The sequence below is a fragment of the Cyanistes caeruleus genome, chromosome 3, assembly GCF_971803275.1.
Source record: "Cyanistes caeruleus chromosome 3, bCyaCae1.hap1.1, whole genome shotgun sequence".
NCBI classification, from domain to species: domain Eukaryota; kingdom Metazoa; phylum Chordata; class Aves; order Passeriformes; family Paridae; genus Cyanistes; species Cyanistes caeruleus.
This window is the reverse complement of record NC_141703.1, coordinates 17,618,232-17,636,116: the sequence shown is the minus strand read 5'-3', so window position 1 is coordinate 17,636,116 and position 17,885 is coordinate 17,618,232. Positions and strand designations below refer to the sequence as shown.

General features: G+C 34.8%; 1 protein-coding gene across 2 annotated transcripts in view; it reads left to right on the top strand.

Annotated features, from left to right (window-relative positions):
• Positions 1-17,450, top strand: part of MOSPD2 (motile sperm domain containing 2) — a 32,956-nt gene extending 15,506 nt beyond the window's left edge. For both annotated transcript variants that reach the window (XM_086880035.1, XM_086880036.1), the window contains exons 8-15: positions 838-962; positions 6,105-6,275; positions 8,400-8,512; positions 11,888-11,984; positions 12,786-12,882; positions 13,540-13,669; positions 14,778-14,880; positions 15,397-17,450. In XM_086880035.1, the coding sequence (XP_086736161.1) occupies positions 838-962; positions 6,105-6,275; positions 8,400-8,512; positions 11,888-11,984; positions 12,786-12,882; positions 13,540-13,669; positions 14,778-14,880; positions 15,397-15,543 (983 nt within the window). In that variant the 3' untranslated portion in view covers positions 15,544-17,450. The remainder of the gene's footprint in view (positions 1-837; positions 963-6,104; positions 6,276-8,399; positions 8,513-11,887; positions 11,985-12,785; positions 12,883-13,539; positions 13,670-14,777; positions 14,881-15,396) is intronic.
• Positions 17,451-17,885: the final 435 nt, after the last annotated feature.

Genomic DNA, 17,885 nt, shown 5'->3' with positions numbered 1-17,885 from the left:
GCAGTTTAAAGGTTGCATACCTTTAATTTTTCCTTCTATCACTGTATTTTGAATCATACTTTACAGGAAGTCTGTGCTCATCCTGTTGTTTTCAAAGGTTAAGAGACCTTCATAAACAGTCTATTATTTGAATGCTTCTAAGAAGAATCCTTGTAGGAATCCTATCATTAGCAATGATCGTGACTTATAACCAGTTCAAAACTAGAATACACAGTTTAAGATAGATGTGTGACACTAGATGCTCATGTGGCTACATTTGTTCTGATATGGGTACTTCAATAATTATCTCTATCAATAATTATCTCTTACTATAATATACAGGATTTGTACTCTTTTTGCCATATGAACACATATTTTTATGTTGGCTTTATATTTTCCTGCATATTCATGTTTTACTATCACTGAAATAACAATGGTCTTTGTAAATGCTTCATAGATCTAAATAAATATCATTTAAATCAGCAAAACATTTCAGCAAGGGTGAAATGTAGGTATCTTTCCCAACCTCCCTCACACAGATTTGGAAACACAATTACTTTTACCTCCTCAGTACTTCTAGGGCTAAATTCCAAGACAACAGAGTTGTCAGTTATTAAATCAAAGACACTCTTTTCATTTTCTCTGTAAATAATACATTGTTTCCCTTGCATTGCACATTCCAATTATAATATTTACTTCAGAGCAGGTTTTGCAATATCTTGAGGGATGTAGCTCACTTGTGTTATGTAAGATCTACCAATACACTAAAAAAAACCTACAAAAACAAAATAACAAAACTTCTCTCTTAACTTATGTGTACCTTTTGTTTTGTTTGGTGTTCTGTTTTGTTTTTTAAAGCTGCTTTTAAAATCGTGAAGGGTTGGCTTGGCCCAGATGCAATAAGCATGTTAAAGTTCACAAATAAGAATGATGTGCAGGAGTACATCAGTGGAGAGTATCTGCCACCTCACATGGGTGGAACTGTAAGTATAAAATTTCATGTTCCTGTTGTGATAGATTGAAATATCTATATAAATTCCATATGTGGGGTTGAGGATTGGCTCTTCACAGATGGGAGATTTCTTGAAATTGTTTTGCCAATGATAATTTCAAAATCACGATAATATAAAATAGGTTAACTCCATGAGAATTTGGTATCTGCATTCTTAAGTACATTCTTAATTACAGAACAATTTTTTTGAATCATTCATCCCCTTATAAATCACTGAAAACCACTTAGTTTTTCAAACCTTCAAGAAAAATCGTCTAAGTATCATTGTCCCCTGTACTTTTTTCCCTCCCTGATGAATTAGAGAGGGTGTTTATTTTATGAAACAAGTTCTATGAACAGAAAGTAGGTTTCATGGTCCTCTGAGAGTTCTAGTCCTGCTATGATTCAACAAAGACAGTTATATTGTAGCTATTTCTCTCCTTTGTTGTCTCTAGGGCTGCATTTTAAGACATGGCTGTAGAGGATTCTTTTCAAACAGTATAGTAGAGCTCCAAAGTGCTACAAGCAGCATCAGTTTCACAGAAAACCAGAATCCAGTTCTAGAGCAATCCAAAGAGTGGAACAGCACAGGCATCTTGCACAACAGCTTTCACTTTTCACTAGGCTAGTAGATCAGTATTGCATAATCTTTAAAATAAATTCACAGAAAAATTGTGCTTTAAAGTGTTAATAGGCCATTTTTGGTAGTATAATAAGCCCACTGCAGGGGAGCTACGTTTCAGTGTTCTTTTCCCACCTTTTCTGTTCTCTTTCCACCACTTTTTTCTACTTTAGAAAAGTACTTTCGGCAGTAATATGGAGAAAAGGAGGGTTATGTTTCAGCAATAGTGGAGAAGGGCATGTTTCTCTGTATATGAATTCAGGGCAGTGTTATTGTGGCCAGAACATAAGAAACTTGTTTGGGGAACATAAAAGAATGTTACCTTGATTTTCATTTGACTGAGATTTGCAGCCTTTAAAAAGTGCATGCTACTCTTGAAGAAAATATACCCTTTTTCTCTATGGAAAATTGCTGCCCCAGCTTTCAGTCTCATGTAAGAACTTTCTCATATGGAAGAAACCTGAAATTGCTGCACCACAAGAGTGAACATGGAGGCAAGGGCTGGTAATGTCTGAAGTGGCTTCAGTAAGGGATTGAATGTTGTTTAACAGTGGTTCTGGGCCTGGCTCCTGTGGTATTGTCCTGTTGCTGCAATAGAGAGTCAATTTTTTTTCTTCATTAAAGCTAAGTATCTCCCATCTGCTTTTTAGACTATCTCACCTAATAGTTCATTATGTCTTTAAAGAAAGAACTTGTGGCTTTGCTAAGTATCCTCCTGAATCATCTGATGGAACACACAATCTTAGAGTTATTTGTCATCCTGCCTAGAGCTTGAAAGGTCTCACTGCTGCCTGCTGATCGTTGATCAAGCTGGCTCCATGTTGGCCATCTCCTGAGCATTAACACGTTTCAGAATCATGGAAGCAGCTTATCCAAATAATTTTTCTGGGGTAAACAGTTGCAGTGGCAGAAATAAGGTAGTAGAAAGTAGTAAACTTGCCTGACAAGGACTCAAGAGGTTTTGACAGTTTCAGAAAAATAGCTTTATCTCTGCATATTATTTTGAACCAGCACATTATCTGTATTTTGAACCAGCACATTCTTTATCTAACTACTGAATTTCACTTGATGGCTGTTCTGAGCTTTTAACCTTAGAACTGGCATAATTTGGAAGAATTGTTAGCAAATACCAAGACTCCAAAATTATGCTCTGAATCTTTCTTCCCAAGATTTTTTTCAGTGGATCTTTACATATCTGATAGCAAGGAGTTTTTCACTGATCAGACAACTTAATGACCTTTCTCAGAATTTAACTTCAATGATGTGATTAACCTTGGCTTCTCTTGAGGCATCTAGCTAGAGAACAATTCACCATTATTAGTATTGTCAGGCCTGGCATTCTTTTAAATGCACTATCTGAATTGCATAAATTGATTACTTCCATTTTTCTCTCAAGTGTTGTTTCGTTTGTGAAGGACTTTTTTTTTTTTTTTTCTTTTCTTTTTTTTTTTTTCCTCCTTCAAATTCTCTCTCTCTCTCTGTCATCTTAGATTTCCACGCATTTATTTACAGATCTTCATATTCACAGCAAGCATAATGCCAGTGAAGAGCACAGCATATCTGTGCATCCTTTGCTGTGTCCCCTACTGGGATCCAACTTCAAAGAGCCAGGTCTGGCCACATGTAAGCAAATTGTGGAGCAGATTATTTGGCAGGTTAATTTGGGGACATACCTAGATTCCACTGCACTTATGTTCTTTGTATTCCAGAAGAATGTTAGAGACTAGTTCTGGAAGTAATAAAACAAATCCATAGAATTAATAATGTTGAACTTTGAGTTAATGATTACTTTGGTTAATTAAGGGAACTGTTCTTTGTCTCTGTTGGAAGTCTTCAAGCTTCAATGTCTCAACGAAGTTACCTTTAAGCATGTTTCAAGTCGGTCTCAGGGTCACTAAAAGATGAATCAGAAACTTTCCATAGCTTTAAAATCCTTTGATTGACTGTCAGCCAGCTGCAAAAGGAGGAATATTACATGCTTGATTTTAGACAACTAATGGTCAAAGGTGTCTCCAGAGTACCAAGAGCATTAAAACTAATTATGGAAAACAGAAACTTGGGTTTGCAGGACTTTGGAATATGAATTTGGTCTAAGTTCTATTCAAGTCCTCATCATTCTGTTTCCTGTGGCTGTTACCATCTTTGTAATCCATACATGCTACATACTACGTATGTAGCTTTGAGTTGTTCTTGTCCATAGTGCAGAGAGATCATTTTCTTTATAGCAGGTTTATTTTGGAGGGCTTGTCAAAATTGCCCAAAGAATATCTAGGAGCACGTTAATGCTAGCCAGCCTGGAAAATAAGAGTTAGGTGTACAAGAGCCACTTGGTAATATTTTTCATGTAGTAATAACTGTGTACTAACTTGGTGTTTTCTGGCTTTCCTATCTGTTGTACTGCACACTCTGCCATTTCCGCTGTCAGAACAGTTCGGTTCTGAAGGCATACACATTTCTGACTGAGCAGGAATATTTGTTGTCTCTTCAGTAATATTTTCTTCAAAACTGATGTACATACAGTGTACACTTAGCTGCAAGACATGTACACACAGTAGGGTTTTGATTTGTTGTTTTGCCCAGTCTTTGTCAGAGCATGGATTTAAGAAGGATGAATTGATCAAGGTTCTCTCAACTGGTGCCAGTATTGAACAATATGTTCAACTGCTGTGTTCTTCACCTGGGTATCAAAATTGATAGCCCACAGGTTTTCTTGGAAGTACCTTATATAGGTAAGTGGCCTGAAGTTAAGACGTGGCTAAGCTTGCATATGCCTTCATGGCCACTGTGTACATGTAATCTTAGAAAATATCACTACTATGATTAAGACACCTCTACAAAAACTGTCAAAAATAGTAGTATGAATTCTCTAGATTTGCTATAAAAAGGATCCATAAGTCTATAGAATGGATGTATCAGGCATTGACTAAAACTGTCTTGTTTAGGTAGCTGAGGTTTTCACCCTGTTAGTAGATACACCTATGCCACTGAAATGTGGGCACTGTGACTGAAATGTGGGGCTTTGAGTTGTCCCACTGATGCAATTCTGTTCAGCTCCTATCCAGCAGCATGGATTAACAAGGCCAAGTAAAGCGTGCAGCAAAATAATTTCCCTCTATTAAGGTCACTTTGTTACACATCCCTCATCCTTTGCTGGAAGGGAGTGACAAGGCTTTGTTGGTTTGGAGAAGGGGAAGCTGGATATTTCTGACAAATGTGGGATGTCAGTATTCTGTAAGACTACCGTAATATTTCTAGCAGACTGCAGTCTTTTCTTCTAATAGTGATTTAGTCTGTAAATTATACTTAAAGCTTGTTCTTCAGGCCCTTAATAGGATATTTTTTGAGCCAGGGAATAGCTCTTTCATTCACCTAGAGGTCTTTGACTGTTGCTACAGCCTGAACAGTAGATGAGATTTAGACCTTGATTATAGATGAGCATGAAGTATGCTGTTTTGCTTGTGCTTTCTTTGAATGGGTCCATCTAAGACTTTTCCCTCTTAATCTATCTTAACATCAAGTTATTCCTTGTTTTGAGAAAATGTACTTGCTTATGGAGAGCTCTCTTGAAACACCTTTCTATAACTCCCTGCTAAGAGAGGCATCATTTGGGAAGCAGGGGCATTGCTCCATTCTGATTCAGAAGCAGGACAGGAATCAATGCAATGTTATTTTTCTCCATTGGAAAAGCTGACAGACGAATTCAGTTTATTTGATGCTTAAAACTGCTTGAAAATACAGTAGGAATAGAAATCCCCATTCAAACATTGTCTCTAACATTACATGTAATAAAATTATTTGGAGAATGCTAAAAGAAATTCTAGTTAGCAAAAATTCTTTTTTACTGATCTTCCAATGAAAAAGGTACCTTTATTGGAGAGTCATTGAGAACTTAGGTATTACACTACTGCATTACTCAGGTATCTTCAATATGGTCTTTAAATTGATTTGGCATTCCAAACACTAGAGGTCTGAATTGCAGGATTGGCTAAAGGTCCACACATTATATTAAATTTAAGGGATTATTTTGGTTTATTAATAATAAGGGATTATTGTTTCATAGTTTTGGGGTTTATTTCCTTTTTTAAAACTGGCCATTATGAAACTAACATACAAGGAACAACTGATGTTTTTCATCACTTTTAAAATATTTTTAGAAATAGCTTGTCATATGTTTCAAACCACATTTTTGAGAACTAAGAAGATAACTTCAACAAAAAGACTCTGAATGCTGATCCTTGATAGACCAGCTTCTGCAGTTCTACTGCAAATATAAATAAAAGTTACAGTTTACTGGCTTCATTGGATGATTGTATTTATTTGTCTGTTAATGATAAAATAAAAACTCTTGGTGTCAGCTTTCTGTACAGGGGTGCAACTTGAAATGGATAAATGAAACATAAGAGTAATGTGAAACAAGAAACAATGACAGTATTTCCATTTAAAAAACCCTAGAGAAGGCACTTCTAATACTTTCAAATAACTCATCTTTTTATAAATCCCCTTATTTTTCAGGATTCTTTCAAATACAGTTATCCTCCACTGGTTGATGATGATTTTCAAACTCCTTTATGTGAAAATGGTCCCATTACAAGTGAAGATGAGCATGAAAGTAAAGAAGAGATAGATGCAGACACCAAGGAGGCTGGGGAGCTGAATGAAGCACAAAACCTTAATCAGAAAAAGGTATCTAAGTGAAGATTTAGGCAAGACTAGCTAGATGGTTATGAAGTGGCATATAATTTTGGTTACTTATCTTTGTGTTGTATTTTTTTAAGTTTCTCTGTCTTCTAATTTGGCAAAAGAACACAAGAAAACTTAAAAATCATAGTTGCAATTCCAGCCTTGGCTCTTGGTCTGTTAAGACAAGTTTCATGCTTCAGAATGCATAAAATGTGCACCAAGTATTTAGTCTATCTCTTGGAATATAGTGAATTGTACAGTAAAATGGACAAGGTTTCTGTACTTTGTTTTCAAAGGTTGTAATCTTGGGATATCTAGTGGTGACCATTTTGAAATAGAACTGGTTTTCTCCAGTGCTTATATCAGTATGCACATGAAAAAAATATTAAGTTAAATATTTATGCACTACTGGATGTTAATTTGTTTTCTTAAATTATTGATAAAATCTCAACATATAAATGTTTTTATTTATTCTCAGGGGAAATTGTATTCCTACTCCATCAATCATGTTTTGCAACATAATCTTCCTTTAGTGTTGTTTATCCAGAAATAAAGGCATTATTTTACACAAGTTCATATGAAGAGATATTTAGGAACGTGCAGTGATAGTAACTGGGGACATTGCTCTTAAATAGTAGAAAAAAACTTAAAATTCACTACTTTATTATTAATTATTTAATAATTAATTTTGGAATATTACTTGCATAACTTCTGTTTAATGGAGTAGAATACAATTTCATTTACTGTTCCGGGTTTGTCAGAATAATTTGAAATGTGCAGCTCACTAAGTAGTCCAGCTGTTATTTGCAACTTGGCCAGCTTATAACAAAAAAAGGATAATTTCGCTGACCTGAAGGTCAAAAGGAAGCATTACATAACCATGGTTAGACTCAGTAGGTTGTTTTGCTTGGGGTACATTTTGCAAGCTATCATTCTCATATACAGAAACATGGAGAATTTCTGCTCAATGTCTCAGTTGCCTGTGGTGCTTAATAAGTCTCAGTGTTTGTTGGCTTTTAATTTGCTTGGGTGACTTAGCTTTCTACTTGAGGTATTTTAGTTTCTTTGCTTTTTTTACTCTTGAAATGACATAAAGCAAATAATTGTTTTCACTTTTACTCAATGTAACCAAGGTGCTACTCAATTTTTTTCAGTACAGAGAATCATGAGTGATAAATTTGGTTAGTAAATGCCTGTCCTGTAGGTACTTCCACTTTTGTGCTCTATAGTAATATCTTTTTCTTGTAATTTATGTAGAACAAAGCCTAATACATAACTAGTGCAGTGTATTTACACACTAATCTTTTTCTACTACTTTTATATAATTATAAAAAAAAGTTGCTGTGTGGGTTCTTTTTATACAGCTTATTTCATATAAAGTTTTGTATTCCTTTCATTCCCATACTTCAGACTTGCATGAACTGAATTCTCTTCATGTCTTTTCTCTGTATTGAAAGTGGATTAAATAGGAGGCTAAGCAAACTATTCAGCCATCTGATCTGGAATCATGATGTCACTAATTCTTTCAGTCTTCTGTACCCACCTAGCACCTGCATTGTTTTGCATGTATTTTCCTAATGTTATAGAAGAAAACCCTCAGAACCTAAGATGTACCTGCAGTTTTGAAAGCACCAATTCAATCAACATTATTTCTTTTATATTCTGCAATACTTCGGAGTTTCATCTGTGAGCAATGAAGATATGTTTAGCTACCCTGCAATGAAGTGTGGAATTGGTACTGTGTTTTCTGTTAGAGTGGTACAGTGATTGTACTGGGGCATCTGTTTTAATTTTAATTTGCAATGGATGAATAATACCAGTGCTTTATAATATTAGATAATTGAAGTGCTAAACTCTGCTAAGCGTATCCAAAAACTGACCTGAGAAGCAGGAAAATATGTGGAAAAAAACCAAAGCTGTTTGTTTAATGTGTTTTGTAACTTCTATAGTAAATAATTTTATTTAGTGGACTTCAAGCACCTTCAGGGAATGAATATATCTAAAGCTTGGTCTGTAATATATAAACTGTTGAAATAAGCCTCATCATATTGTTTGTAATACCTGCTTGGTTCTGTAACATGTAATTTGGGTTTCTAGTTAATCATTATAACTATCGTTTTTACTCAGATGAATTCTATAGAACAAATTTCCAAATCAGAGGAAACTGACAAAACAGAGGTCAAACCAAAAATTGCAAAGAAAGCATTAACCACTTTTAAAGGACCTTTATTACATATCAGGTAATAATAATTTTCTTTAATTTTCTTTTTAAGAAAAGAATAAGCCTTGGACACTTGAGTACTGAACTAGTTAGTTTTCAGAATAAACTTTTTCAGATTTTTATAGGAAAACAAATGATAAACAAGTTTTTAAGAAGGATTTTTACAAAGCTCAAACAGTTTTTCTGATTTTACACGTTTTTAGTGAATCTTCTGGTGTCACCAAAGATTGGCATACTTTTTGTATGAATAGGTGCATATTTCATAGAATTGTAGGAGTGTTCTGTTTATATTGAGAAACCATCTAAGTTAAGCCTGTCCTTATCTGTAATGAGAGCAGTGGTTTGGCATTGTTTGATTTCATTGGCTCAAGGAAAACCAATGTTTTTTCAAGACAGTTTTCACTGTTAATTCATGCTTGCATTCTTTTGGCTTATGATGCTATAAATGTCTACACTGATAGTTTCCACCAGTTAACCTTAATGAATGAGTCCAATTTATTTTGTGTACAAAGGGCTCTACAATGACATATCTACCTGGAAGTTTTGTCATCCAAGGTGCTACATCTCCCAGTTATTTTTATCACTAAATTAGAATAAAGAAATCAATTAGCCAATATCACTTTTTTTTCTAGAGCCTTTTAGGTTAAGATGCTTGTTTAGAATTTGATTTAGATGTTAACTTTTATTTTCACTTTCAGTTTGCTATTAGATGAATGAAGAAAATATCTAATTTTTAGGTAATTTCTCAGCTAACTTTTTAAGTGCTATAATGAACTAGTTTTGGAGTTAATTTGGATAATGACATGCTCATTAGCATAAATATACTTTTGTATGTGTAAATTTTTCCTAATTTGAAATTAAAAACCTCCTCTGTATAGCGTTAATTTCTTGTATAGCAACATAAAGGCATAGATTGCAGAACTGTGATTCTAAAAGAATGTTAAACATTTTCTGTGACAATCACAAGTGCTAGATGTGTTTTTCCAACCACTTTTTAATTAAAAAAGGGACACAAATCATAAGCAAACAAGAACAAAAAAAAAAAAAGCAAACACGCAGAACGCCGCTGTCACCCTCAGAAACTTCCTTTTTTCCCTCTTAAAATACTTGAAGCTGTCATTGAATAGAAGTAACTTAACATGGACTGCAACACATGGAAGAGTAAATTTAGTCAAGTATAGGGGTGTTAGTATTTGTAGTCTTGCTGTCAATGGAAAATAAAATACTGGTCTCTCCATTGTCCTTGCTGTTTGTTTGTTTTGTTTTAAAGTAAAATCCTGAGTGCAGCTGTTGCTCTTCATTAATGCTCTCCCTCTGTAGAAGCTAGAATTAGTTTTAATTTTCTTCCACTGATTCTCAGGACATAGAACTGAAAGTGATTGAACCAATAATTATATAGTGCCATTCATAACTAGCTGTAGGCACCTATCACAGAGACCATAAGCTCTGCCACCATGCTTAACTTGCATCCTTGCTCATCTCCCAGCATTGTCCTTTGTAGGGAGCAGCCTGGAGCCTGAGCACGCAGCTGAGGCACTGCAGCTCTGGCAGCATAAAATCATGGGCCAAAACTGGGTCCTTGTTCTCTTGTTTCTTGTATTTTCAGTCATGCTCATGAGTCAGCTGACTCCCTCATTTCGACCACAATTGTATTTGCCTTGTATACCTTACAATGAAAGACTGCCTCTGACTTTCCTCCTCAATAAATGAATTTGTTTGGTCAGACAAAAAGCAGCAGTTTCCTTGCACTCTGGTGGAAGAGCAGCTCGTGGTGTGTTGTGGTACAGGGATTTCTAGTACAAGCTGGTTATGTCACATACATCAGAGTAAAGAAATTCCTGCATCTGTAAAAATTAAAAAGCTTGGGTGTTTGTTTAAACAATCTGCCCTCCTAATAGCTACATGCCCCCTGCCCCCAACGCTGTGGAACTTGATTTCACAGACAAAAGCCATACACATGTAGTCCCCAAGCTTTTTTTTTCTCCCTTTGTTCAATGGTCAAAGTTGGTAGAACAAGAAAGATCAGGCTCTAGCAGAATGTTCCTTCCCTTGATCATGTTTGTGGCTTGTTTTGAGGCTGAGTAATGTTATCTCGTTTAATTTATTTTATTTAATTTAATCATCTTATAATTGCTGTTGCACACAGCTGCAGTAGTACAGTATTGAGATAGCTAAACTATGTTGTAGCTACAATCCCACCCTTCCCTGGCACTGGTTACTTAAATTGACAGTTTGGAAGTGAAAGAATACTGAGAGGAGGAGAGAATTACCCCATGAAGCTGTTCCAAACCCATCAGTTTTTTGGTTTCTGCCTCATTTGGCACACTTCCTTATCCCCACCACAAAAAGTAGTCTTGTCATGTGGACTGACTGATGCATTTTATAACATCAGCACCCCAACATCACAGTCACCACCACAATCTGCTTCCGGCATGGGCGTTCACACTTGCCCTCCAGTGCCAAGGGTTTTTCTTCTCAGCTCATACACTGGTTTAAGTGGGAGAAGAAGGAAGGATTGGGACCATAAAAGGAAGTCTTTTGAGGAGGAGGTCAAACTAACATGAAATTGGCATTGCAAAAAGAGGACATGGGGAAAAAAAATCACGTGTTTTGAAAAAGAATATGCAGTTCAGTAGCACGGAGTAGAACAGCAGTTCTTTGCGTGCTCCTCATGTGACATAATGAAAGAAAAGTTCTTCCCTTGCTACTCAAGTTTCCTTTCAATTTGTATTATATGAGCATGCCCTACCTTTTACCTACCAGTGTTGATTTGAATGCTTATCCAAAATGAGTTGTGTTAGTTTGATGTGGTTTAAAGTATCTCATGCATGACACTCTTAATTGCACAAGAATATTTAAAACAAGCAATAACTTTATTTATGCATGTGGTACCACAAGTATGTGAAGACTGACTCATAAGGACAAGTGAATTCAGCTGTCATGGTTGAATTGATTGCCAGTTGTGGCTGCCTTCTCTTATGTGTGCACTATATCCATGACAAGGATAGATGTTCAAGGTGGAAATTACTCCCTGTGACACCCTATATTCCTTAACATAAGCATAAATCAGTGATGCTTTCCCTTACCACACTGCCCAAAGATGCAGTGGCTGACTCCGTGTACCTGTTGGCTTCCTGCTGTTACAGATGGCAAAAGTCAAGGGCAGCAATCAGCTGAGGCAGCCAGTTCTGCTTGTCATGAGTCAACCCTAAGCTTCACTACAAAATTTCTGCTTATTGTTTTCATAGCTTTTTTTTGATGAAAATCTGTTTATGCTGACTGTAGCTGCAGGGTAAAAAGTATTTCATTTTCCTGGAGGTGTGGTCAGGTTTTTTTCTCTGATCTATTGTAAAGATAATCTGAAGAAACTAACTCTTTTTATATTTCCTATTAGCCCAGCAGAAGAGCTGTATTTTGGATCCAAAGAAATTGGAGAGAAAAAATGTTTGATAGTTCTCACAAACGTCACTAAAAATGTAGTGGCTTTTAAAGTAAGTGTTTTATGTGTGGCTTGGTTTACTAACTGTGTAACTTTTTCTTTTTTTCTATAAGGAGGAAGAATACTATTAAATCCATTTTACAGACAAAAAAAAATTATTGTATAGTGATGTTTGAGGCAGATCAAAGAAATCTATCTGATTTTATGCCTGTGATGTACCACCTCAGAAGGGATAATTAGTATTACAGATCTTTGGAGCACTGACTAAAAAAGAGCTGAAGTGATGGTTAGTTTTTTAGTGAAAGTAATACTTCTTGAAAAAGAAAGTCTTGAGCATTGAAAAGTCATCTTTTTAGAATGTTTATTTTAAAATATTGGCTGGAAACAAGTTAGTAATGCTCCAAGATGATGCAGATCCATCTGCAAATGTCAATATCAAAGAAATTAGTAGTTATATTTGCTTCAGAAATACGGAGTTTGCTTGCATCTTGGTGGGGTTTTTCTCATCTTTTGCATTCTCTGTACATTAAAATAACTTAAAGTTTTCATATTTTTATATTTATTGTAACATGTTCTTGGCTGGTCTCAAATACATATTCAAGAAAAAAAATAGCAAATGTAAGAAAACAAAGGACAAATGCAGCTGAGAGGGAGGAGAAAGGAATATGCAAGAGTCCTGTTGTGCCTACAAAATGATGTATTTTAGAGACTCATGGTACTAGTCAAGCTTTTGGGGATTTAGAATTAATTAGAATTAGAATAAAATTTTGATTTTATTGCAGAATGAGAGAAGTTATGAAGCAATCATAGTTTGTGCATTGCTCACTGTATCCTTCATATTTCTTGTTTATAGGTGAGAACAACTGCACCTGAAAAATATAGGGTTAAACCCAGTAACAGCAGCTGTGAGCCTGGCACATCATTAGATATAATAGTTTCTCTTCATGGTGGTAAGTAAAAATGTAAAATAGGGTTTGTAAGAGATCTGGGCAGGTTGCATTACTCGACATGCTCTAGACACTGATGGTTGGCTGTGCTTGCTGGTGTGTAGGACTGACTGATGCCCATGTCTGCTTGACTCTCGTTTGAGAATGGTACCATTTGTTAAAAAAACACAGATGTCAGAAAGGATTTGAGTAACTGCCTGTACTGATTTACTGCTCCACTCAGGCATAAGCAGCTGTTGTCTGCAACCCATTTTGTTTCTTGTCCTAAAAAACAAAAAGTCTGAGTGGCAATTGTCTCGTTGGTTCATTATTACAGTGGGAGTTTATCTGCAGTAAATCAGTTTCCTAAATTGTTGCAAGGACAGGTGAATCTGCTGGAGAACACATTCTTTACAAAATTTAGGGTTGTCTTTGAACTATTCAGATGAAACTAGTTCTGTTAAAATGAACCCATATAATTTTGGAAAAACTGTAATTAGAATTACTGAACTTTAGAGAATTATTTCCTTATTTTTATTTCTAGTAAGTCAGTGTCTGGTGTTCTGCAATAAAAAAGTTCTCATTTTATGGCACTTTTGTGCAAAATACTTCTATCCTTGTAATACTGTCATTTTATCTAAGCACACTGTTGTATTTTTTTTTGGTCTTCCTTGAGGGCAGGTTTTGCAGCTTCTTTGCAGGATCGTTTCCTTATAATGGCAGCAGAAATGGACCAGTCTTCTGGAGCAGGTGTGCCAGAACTGACTCAGTTTTGGAAAGAAGTCCCTAGGACCAAAGTGATGGAACATAGGTAAGCATATGGTTTTCTGGTAACAGGAGTTTGGAGTTTTTTAGCTTTTATTATTTAGGTGATTTGTAGCACTTGTGTAATCACAATCAATGAAGGATTCTCCAAACTCACTTGTGTGGTTACAGACCAAAAATACATTACAGAGACTTTTGCTCTGTTTTAACTGATTAAATGTGGGCTTAATGTATAAAATGGTGTTTTGGACATGCTCTTTTTTTCTTGTTGTTCTTGTGCTGATTAAGAGTTAAGTAGAAAAATATGACTGCATGTGACAATACACATGGACAATAGGGGTTCTTTTCTGATAAGAATGTGTCTCTTGAGTTTTCTAAAAGGAAGCAATCAAGAAAAGCAGACATAGTAAATACAAAACTATTTTCTAGATAATATTAAAAATGTTTATTTTATACTTGGGAAAACCAGAATTTTCTAGAAAATTCCTGTAAAACCTATCACGTGTTCATATGTGTATTTTTGATACTTAGTGATAAAAAAGTAATCTAGAAAAATACATTTCACCATACACTTTTTTAAATGCACCTGTTGCTGTTCTCTCTCATCCAGTCACATTGGGTGGTATCACTGAACATGTCTAGGAAAAGTTCCCTACAGTTTTGACTGGCTTTTTGCCTTAAATTGTTCCTGGAGTTTTTCTGTTGTTTTGTTTTTGGAACTGCCTTTACCCCCTCATGGCCGAAACTACTCTGGAAAAAGTATTTTGTGAGTCTTGATGCCTAAATCTTGTTCTGTGTTTGCTTCAAGTGCTTATCCCTTACTTCCCTTTTGAATAAAATCTTGGTCATGTGAGTGACCTTAAGCTTCCTTGCATAAGTGGTGCAATTTATTTGGGTTTTTTTTAAGAGAGATCCTGAAACAATAGAGGTTATTTAATTACAAGTATGCTGTGTACATTAGTTACTGATGAATGCAAACCTGACCTTTACTTTTTGGTAAACCTAAACTAAATGCAGTGTAATTATAATTATTGTCTCTTTAATTTTAAAAGTGCAGGGACTTTATCAACTTAAGATGGATTGTTTACTCTGAATTATACAATGTTGCATTAAATTTGTGTTTTTTGGTGTGTGTTCCTGTTTCCTTTTTACAGGCTTAGGTGTCATGTCATAGAAAGTAGTAAGCCCTCTTCTCTAACATTAAAAGACAATGCATTTAATATTCCAGCAAAAACTAATGAAGATTTACATATACAGGTAATAGCATATTCCTTTGTGCTGAATATTCAACAAAATTACAGAATATGCTAGAGATAAAAATAATATGTACTGAACCTTTTTGGTATTTTGTAAATTATACTATTTGAACATCTCAGCAATTGAAAGTAACTGCATCAGTGATAGTGATTTAATTATTTTTTTTAATGATAATGATTTATTAATCATTAAATTTTCAATGTAGTTTGCTCATTCTTCTTGTGTATATACAGATCTGGCATATCAGTGAGTATCAGTGGTATCTTTTGCTTCTGACTGTAAGGGTGTCACCTGCTTGATGCAGGCCATATTGATTATCCATAACTTAAGATTTGAAGCTCCTTTAGTGAAACAGATACCTGAAGTATGTAGTGGTAGAAAAGGTATTGCTGGGAGCGCTGAGAGAAGGCTTTTTCTTTTCTTTTCTGTGGTTATTCTTATTGCCAAAATAGCTCAAAATTGCCAAGTACTTTCAAGTGCAGTAATTCTAACTTAATGAAACTGATCTATTTTCAGCTAACTCATTTACTGCAGATTAACAGAAGACTTGAAGAGCAGATGAATCACTGCCTCTGGTTCCAGCAGCTGTCAGTTGTTTTATCACTGCTATCAGTTACTGTTGCTGCCTTCTGCTTCTACCTGGCCTATGCCCAGAGAAGCTAAACAGAATTGCTGTGCCCTGGATGTGCTGCTGCCTATCACAGTTTGTTGGCGTCAAGAAGATTGCAGTGCTGCACTTGGATTCTGTAACAGCCAAAATGAGGTTTATGAGCCTACAACAATGAACAAGGAACAGTTTACTGGGGGGAAAAAAAGATAGAAGAAATGAATGACCAGCAAACAAAATTACTGAAATTGTTGTCTAAGTTGACACTTACAATAGGGCATGAGGAAGATGTTAAAGCTAGGACCTGCTTTTCACTGTACAACTCAATAAAAATCACTGAACTGGAAGGAGGAAACCAAATACAACATTATTTGAGACTGTTGTGCTTTTTTCCCCTCTATTCAACTACTTTAAATATGGTATTTCATTTCTTTTCATCATATTCATTCTTACATTTTTAATCACTCCCACAGAAAATGCAAGTAGTCAACTTAGTGTGTTCCAAGGTTAATCTCTTCATCCAGGAAAATTTACAGAAATTACGTAGTACAGATGGATTTTTTATATAATCTGTGTATGTACATGCACATAAAGGAAGATATTTGTTGTTAGTAACTACTTTGGTAATTCAGACTCATTGCTCTCACTGGTTAAATTCCTTATTTTTGTGCTTCTTCTAAATGAAAAAATTATTGTAAACATTTCTTACCAAGTAATATACGCACAAGATAAGACACTCTTCCTATTCTCTTTTTTTTCTTGAAAAGTAACTTGTATTCAAATTACAGGAGTGTGGGAGCTGACTTCTTCACTGTGATGGCCTATTATTGGTTCATAAAAAGGCTGTTAAATAGTCAGTGTAAGAATGTACTCTGAGTTGTGTAATATGGTTAAATTACATATGAAATTATGAAAAAAGCAAGTTAAATCAGGAAGATTAAATACACTTGAAGACAACAAAAGTATTATATCTGCCATTTCACAGAAGTTGTTGTGGAAATGGTGCATGAAGCTAGAAAGAACTTTGCTAACAAGGATTCTTTGTACTCATTGTTGTAAATATGTATATTAAAATGATAAAAACTTAAAAGGAGACTGATGGTATCTTTCATATATTTAAAATTTTCACTCTTTAAGAGATTAAAAAATTTAAAATAATTATGTTGCTCAAATTAATTTTTGCTACAAATTGGCTTTGTAACATATCTATCTGTTTTGTCTGCTGACTTCAATAGATGAGAAGTGATTATTAAGGAAAAATAGAGGTCATACTCTGCTTCTGTCTTTTTGCTCACAGTATGTTGGTGATGTAGGATCATTGCAAAGAAATAGAAAAGGGCAGTTTAAAATAATAAACTAATAAAATAATAACTAATAAAGACAGCAATATGATGACTAAAAAAATGCCATGTAAAAAGTAAGGTTACAGAAATGTTTGGTGCACAGTCTTCTGTCCTCTCTTAATTTATACAATGGTTTACCACATCTGCTTTTTTCTTAATTTTTCACTAATCTCATTTCTGCCTAGTTTGTTTCTCAGTATTTTGTATTCCTAATGATTTGGCAATTTATATTGTTGACTGCTTATAACGAAGCTGTTGCTTGGGTTATTTTTATGTGCATGCAACTCAAATGCTTTGCTTCCAACAAAATGGGTTGTTGTCTTAGTGAGAAAAGTAACAAAGTAATTTGTAACCTTAAGATAATAATAACCATGCTATTAAAATTCCAATTCCTTAATTTGAGTGGATTGAATAGCACTTTACTGTAAAATTACCAGAAATATATTCTTAGAGTCTTTGCCAATATGAATATTTTAATGTTTTGGTGCTTTCATATATTTTCAGTATTTTATTACTTATTTTATTATTGGTATTTTCTTTGTATGAATCAGATGAACATCTTTTCTATTTTAATATGTTTTAGAAAAATACAGTTAAAAAAATAAATATAAGGAAATACATAATCTTGAATGTTTAGTCTTTTAAAAATAGTTGCATCTCCTGAGGTTTTTGCTTTCTGCAGGTATTTAATGTGGGAGGGATCAATATGGTGATGACCCCATGTCTTTTGTGGAACAGAAGTTGTGGTGGTACCTGTCAGACAAATGTAAAATAGTTTGATGATGGTTTCTCAGAGTGCCTCACTTACCACATAGACATAATACTGGCATGTCACTGGTACCATGGCACAAGGGATGCAAGTCCATACAATGCTAATACATATATGTGGATCTTGGTAAAATTATGGTTTAAACATCATACACAAAATGGAAAAATATATGTTAAAAAAAAAAAATGCAAAGTAACAATAGTGTTTTTTAACTTGAAATGGACAAGAGTAAATTTGCGTTTTCCTTCTTTGAGAATATGATTGTTTCCACCATCACAAAGTATTT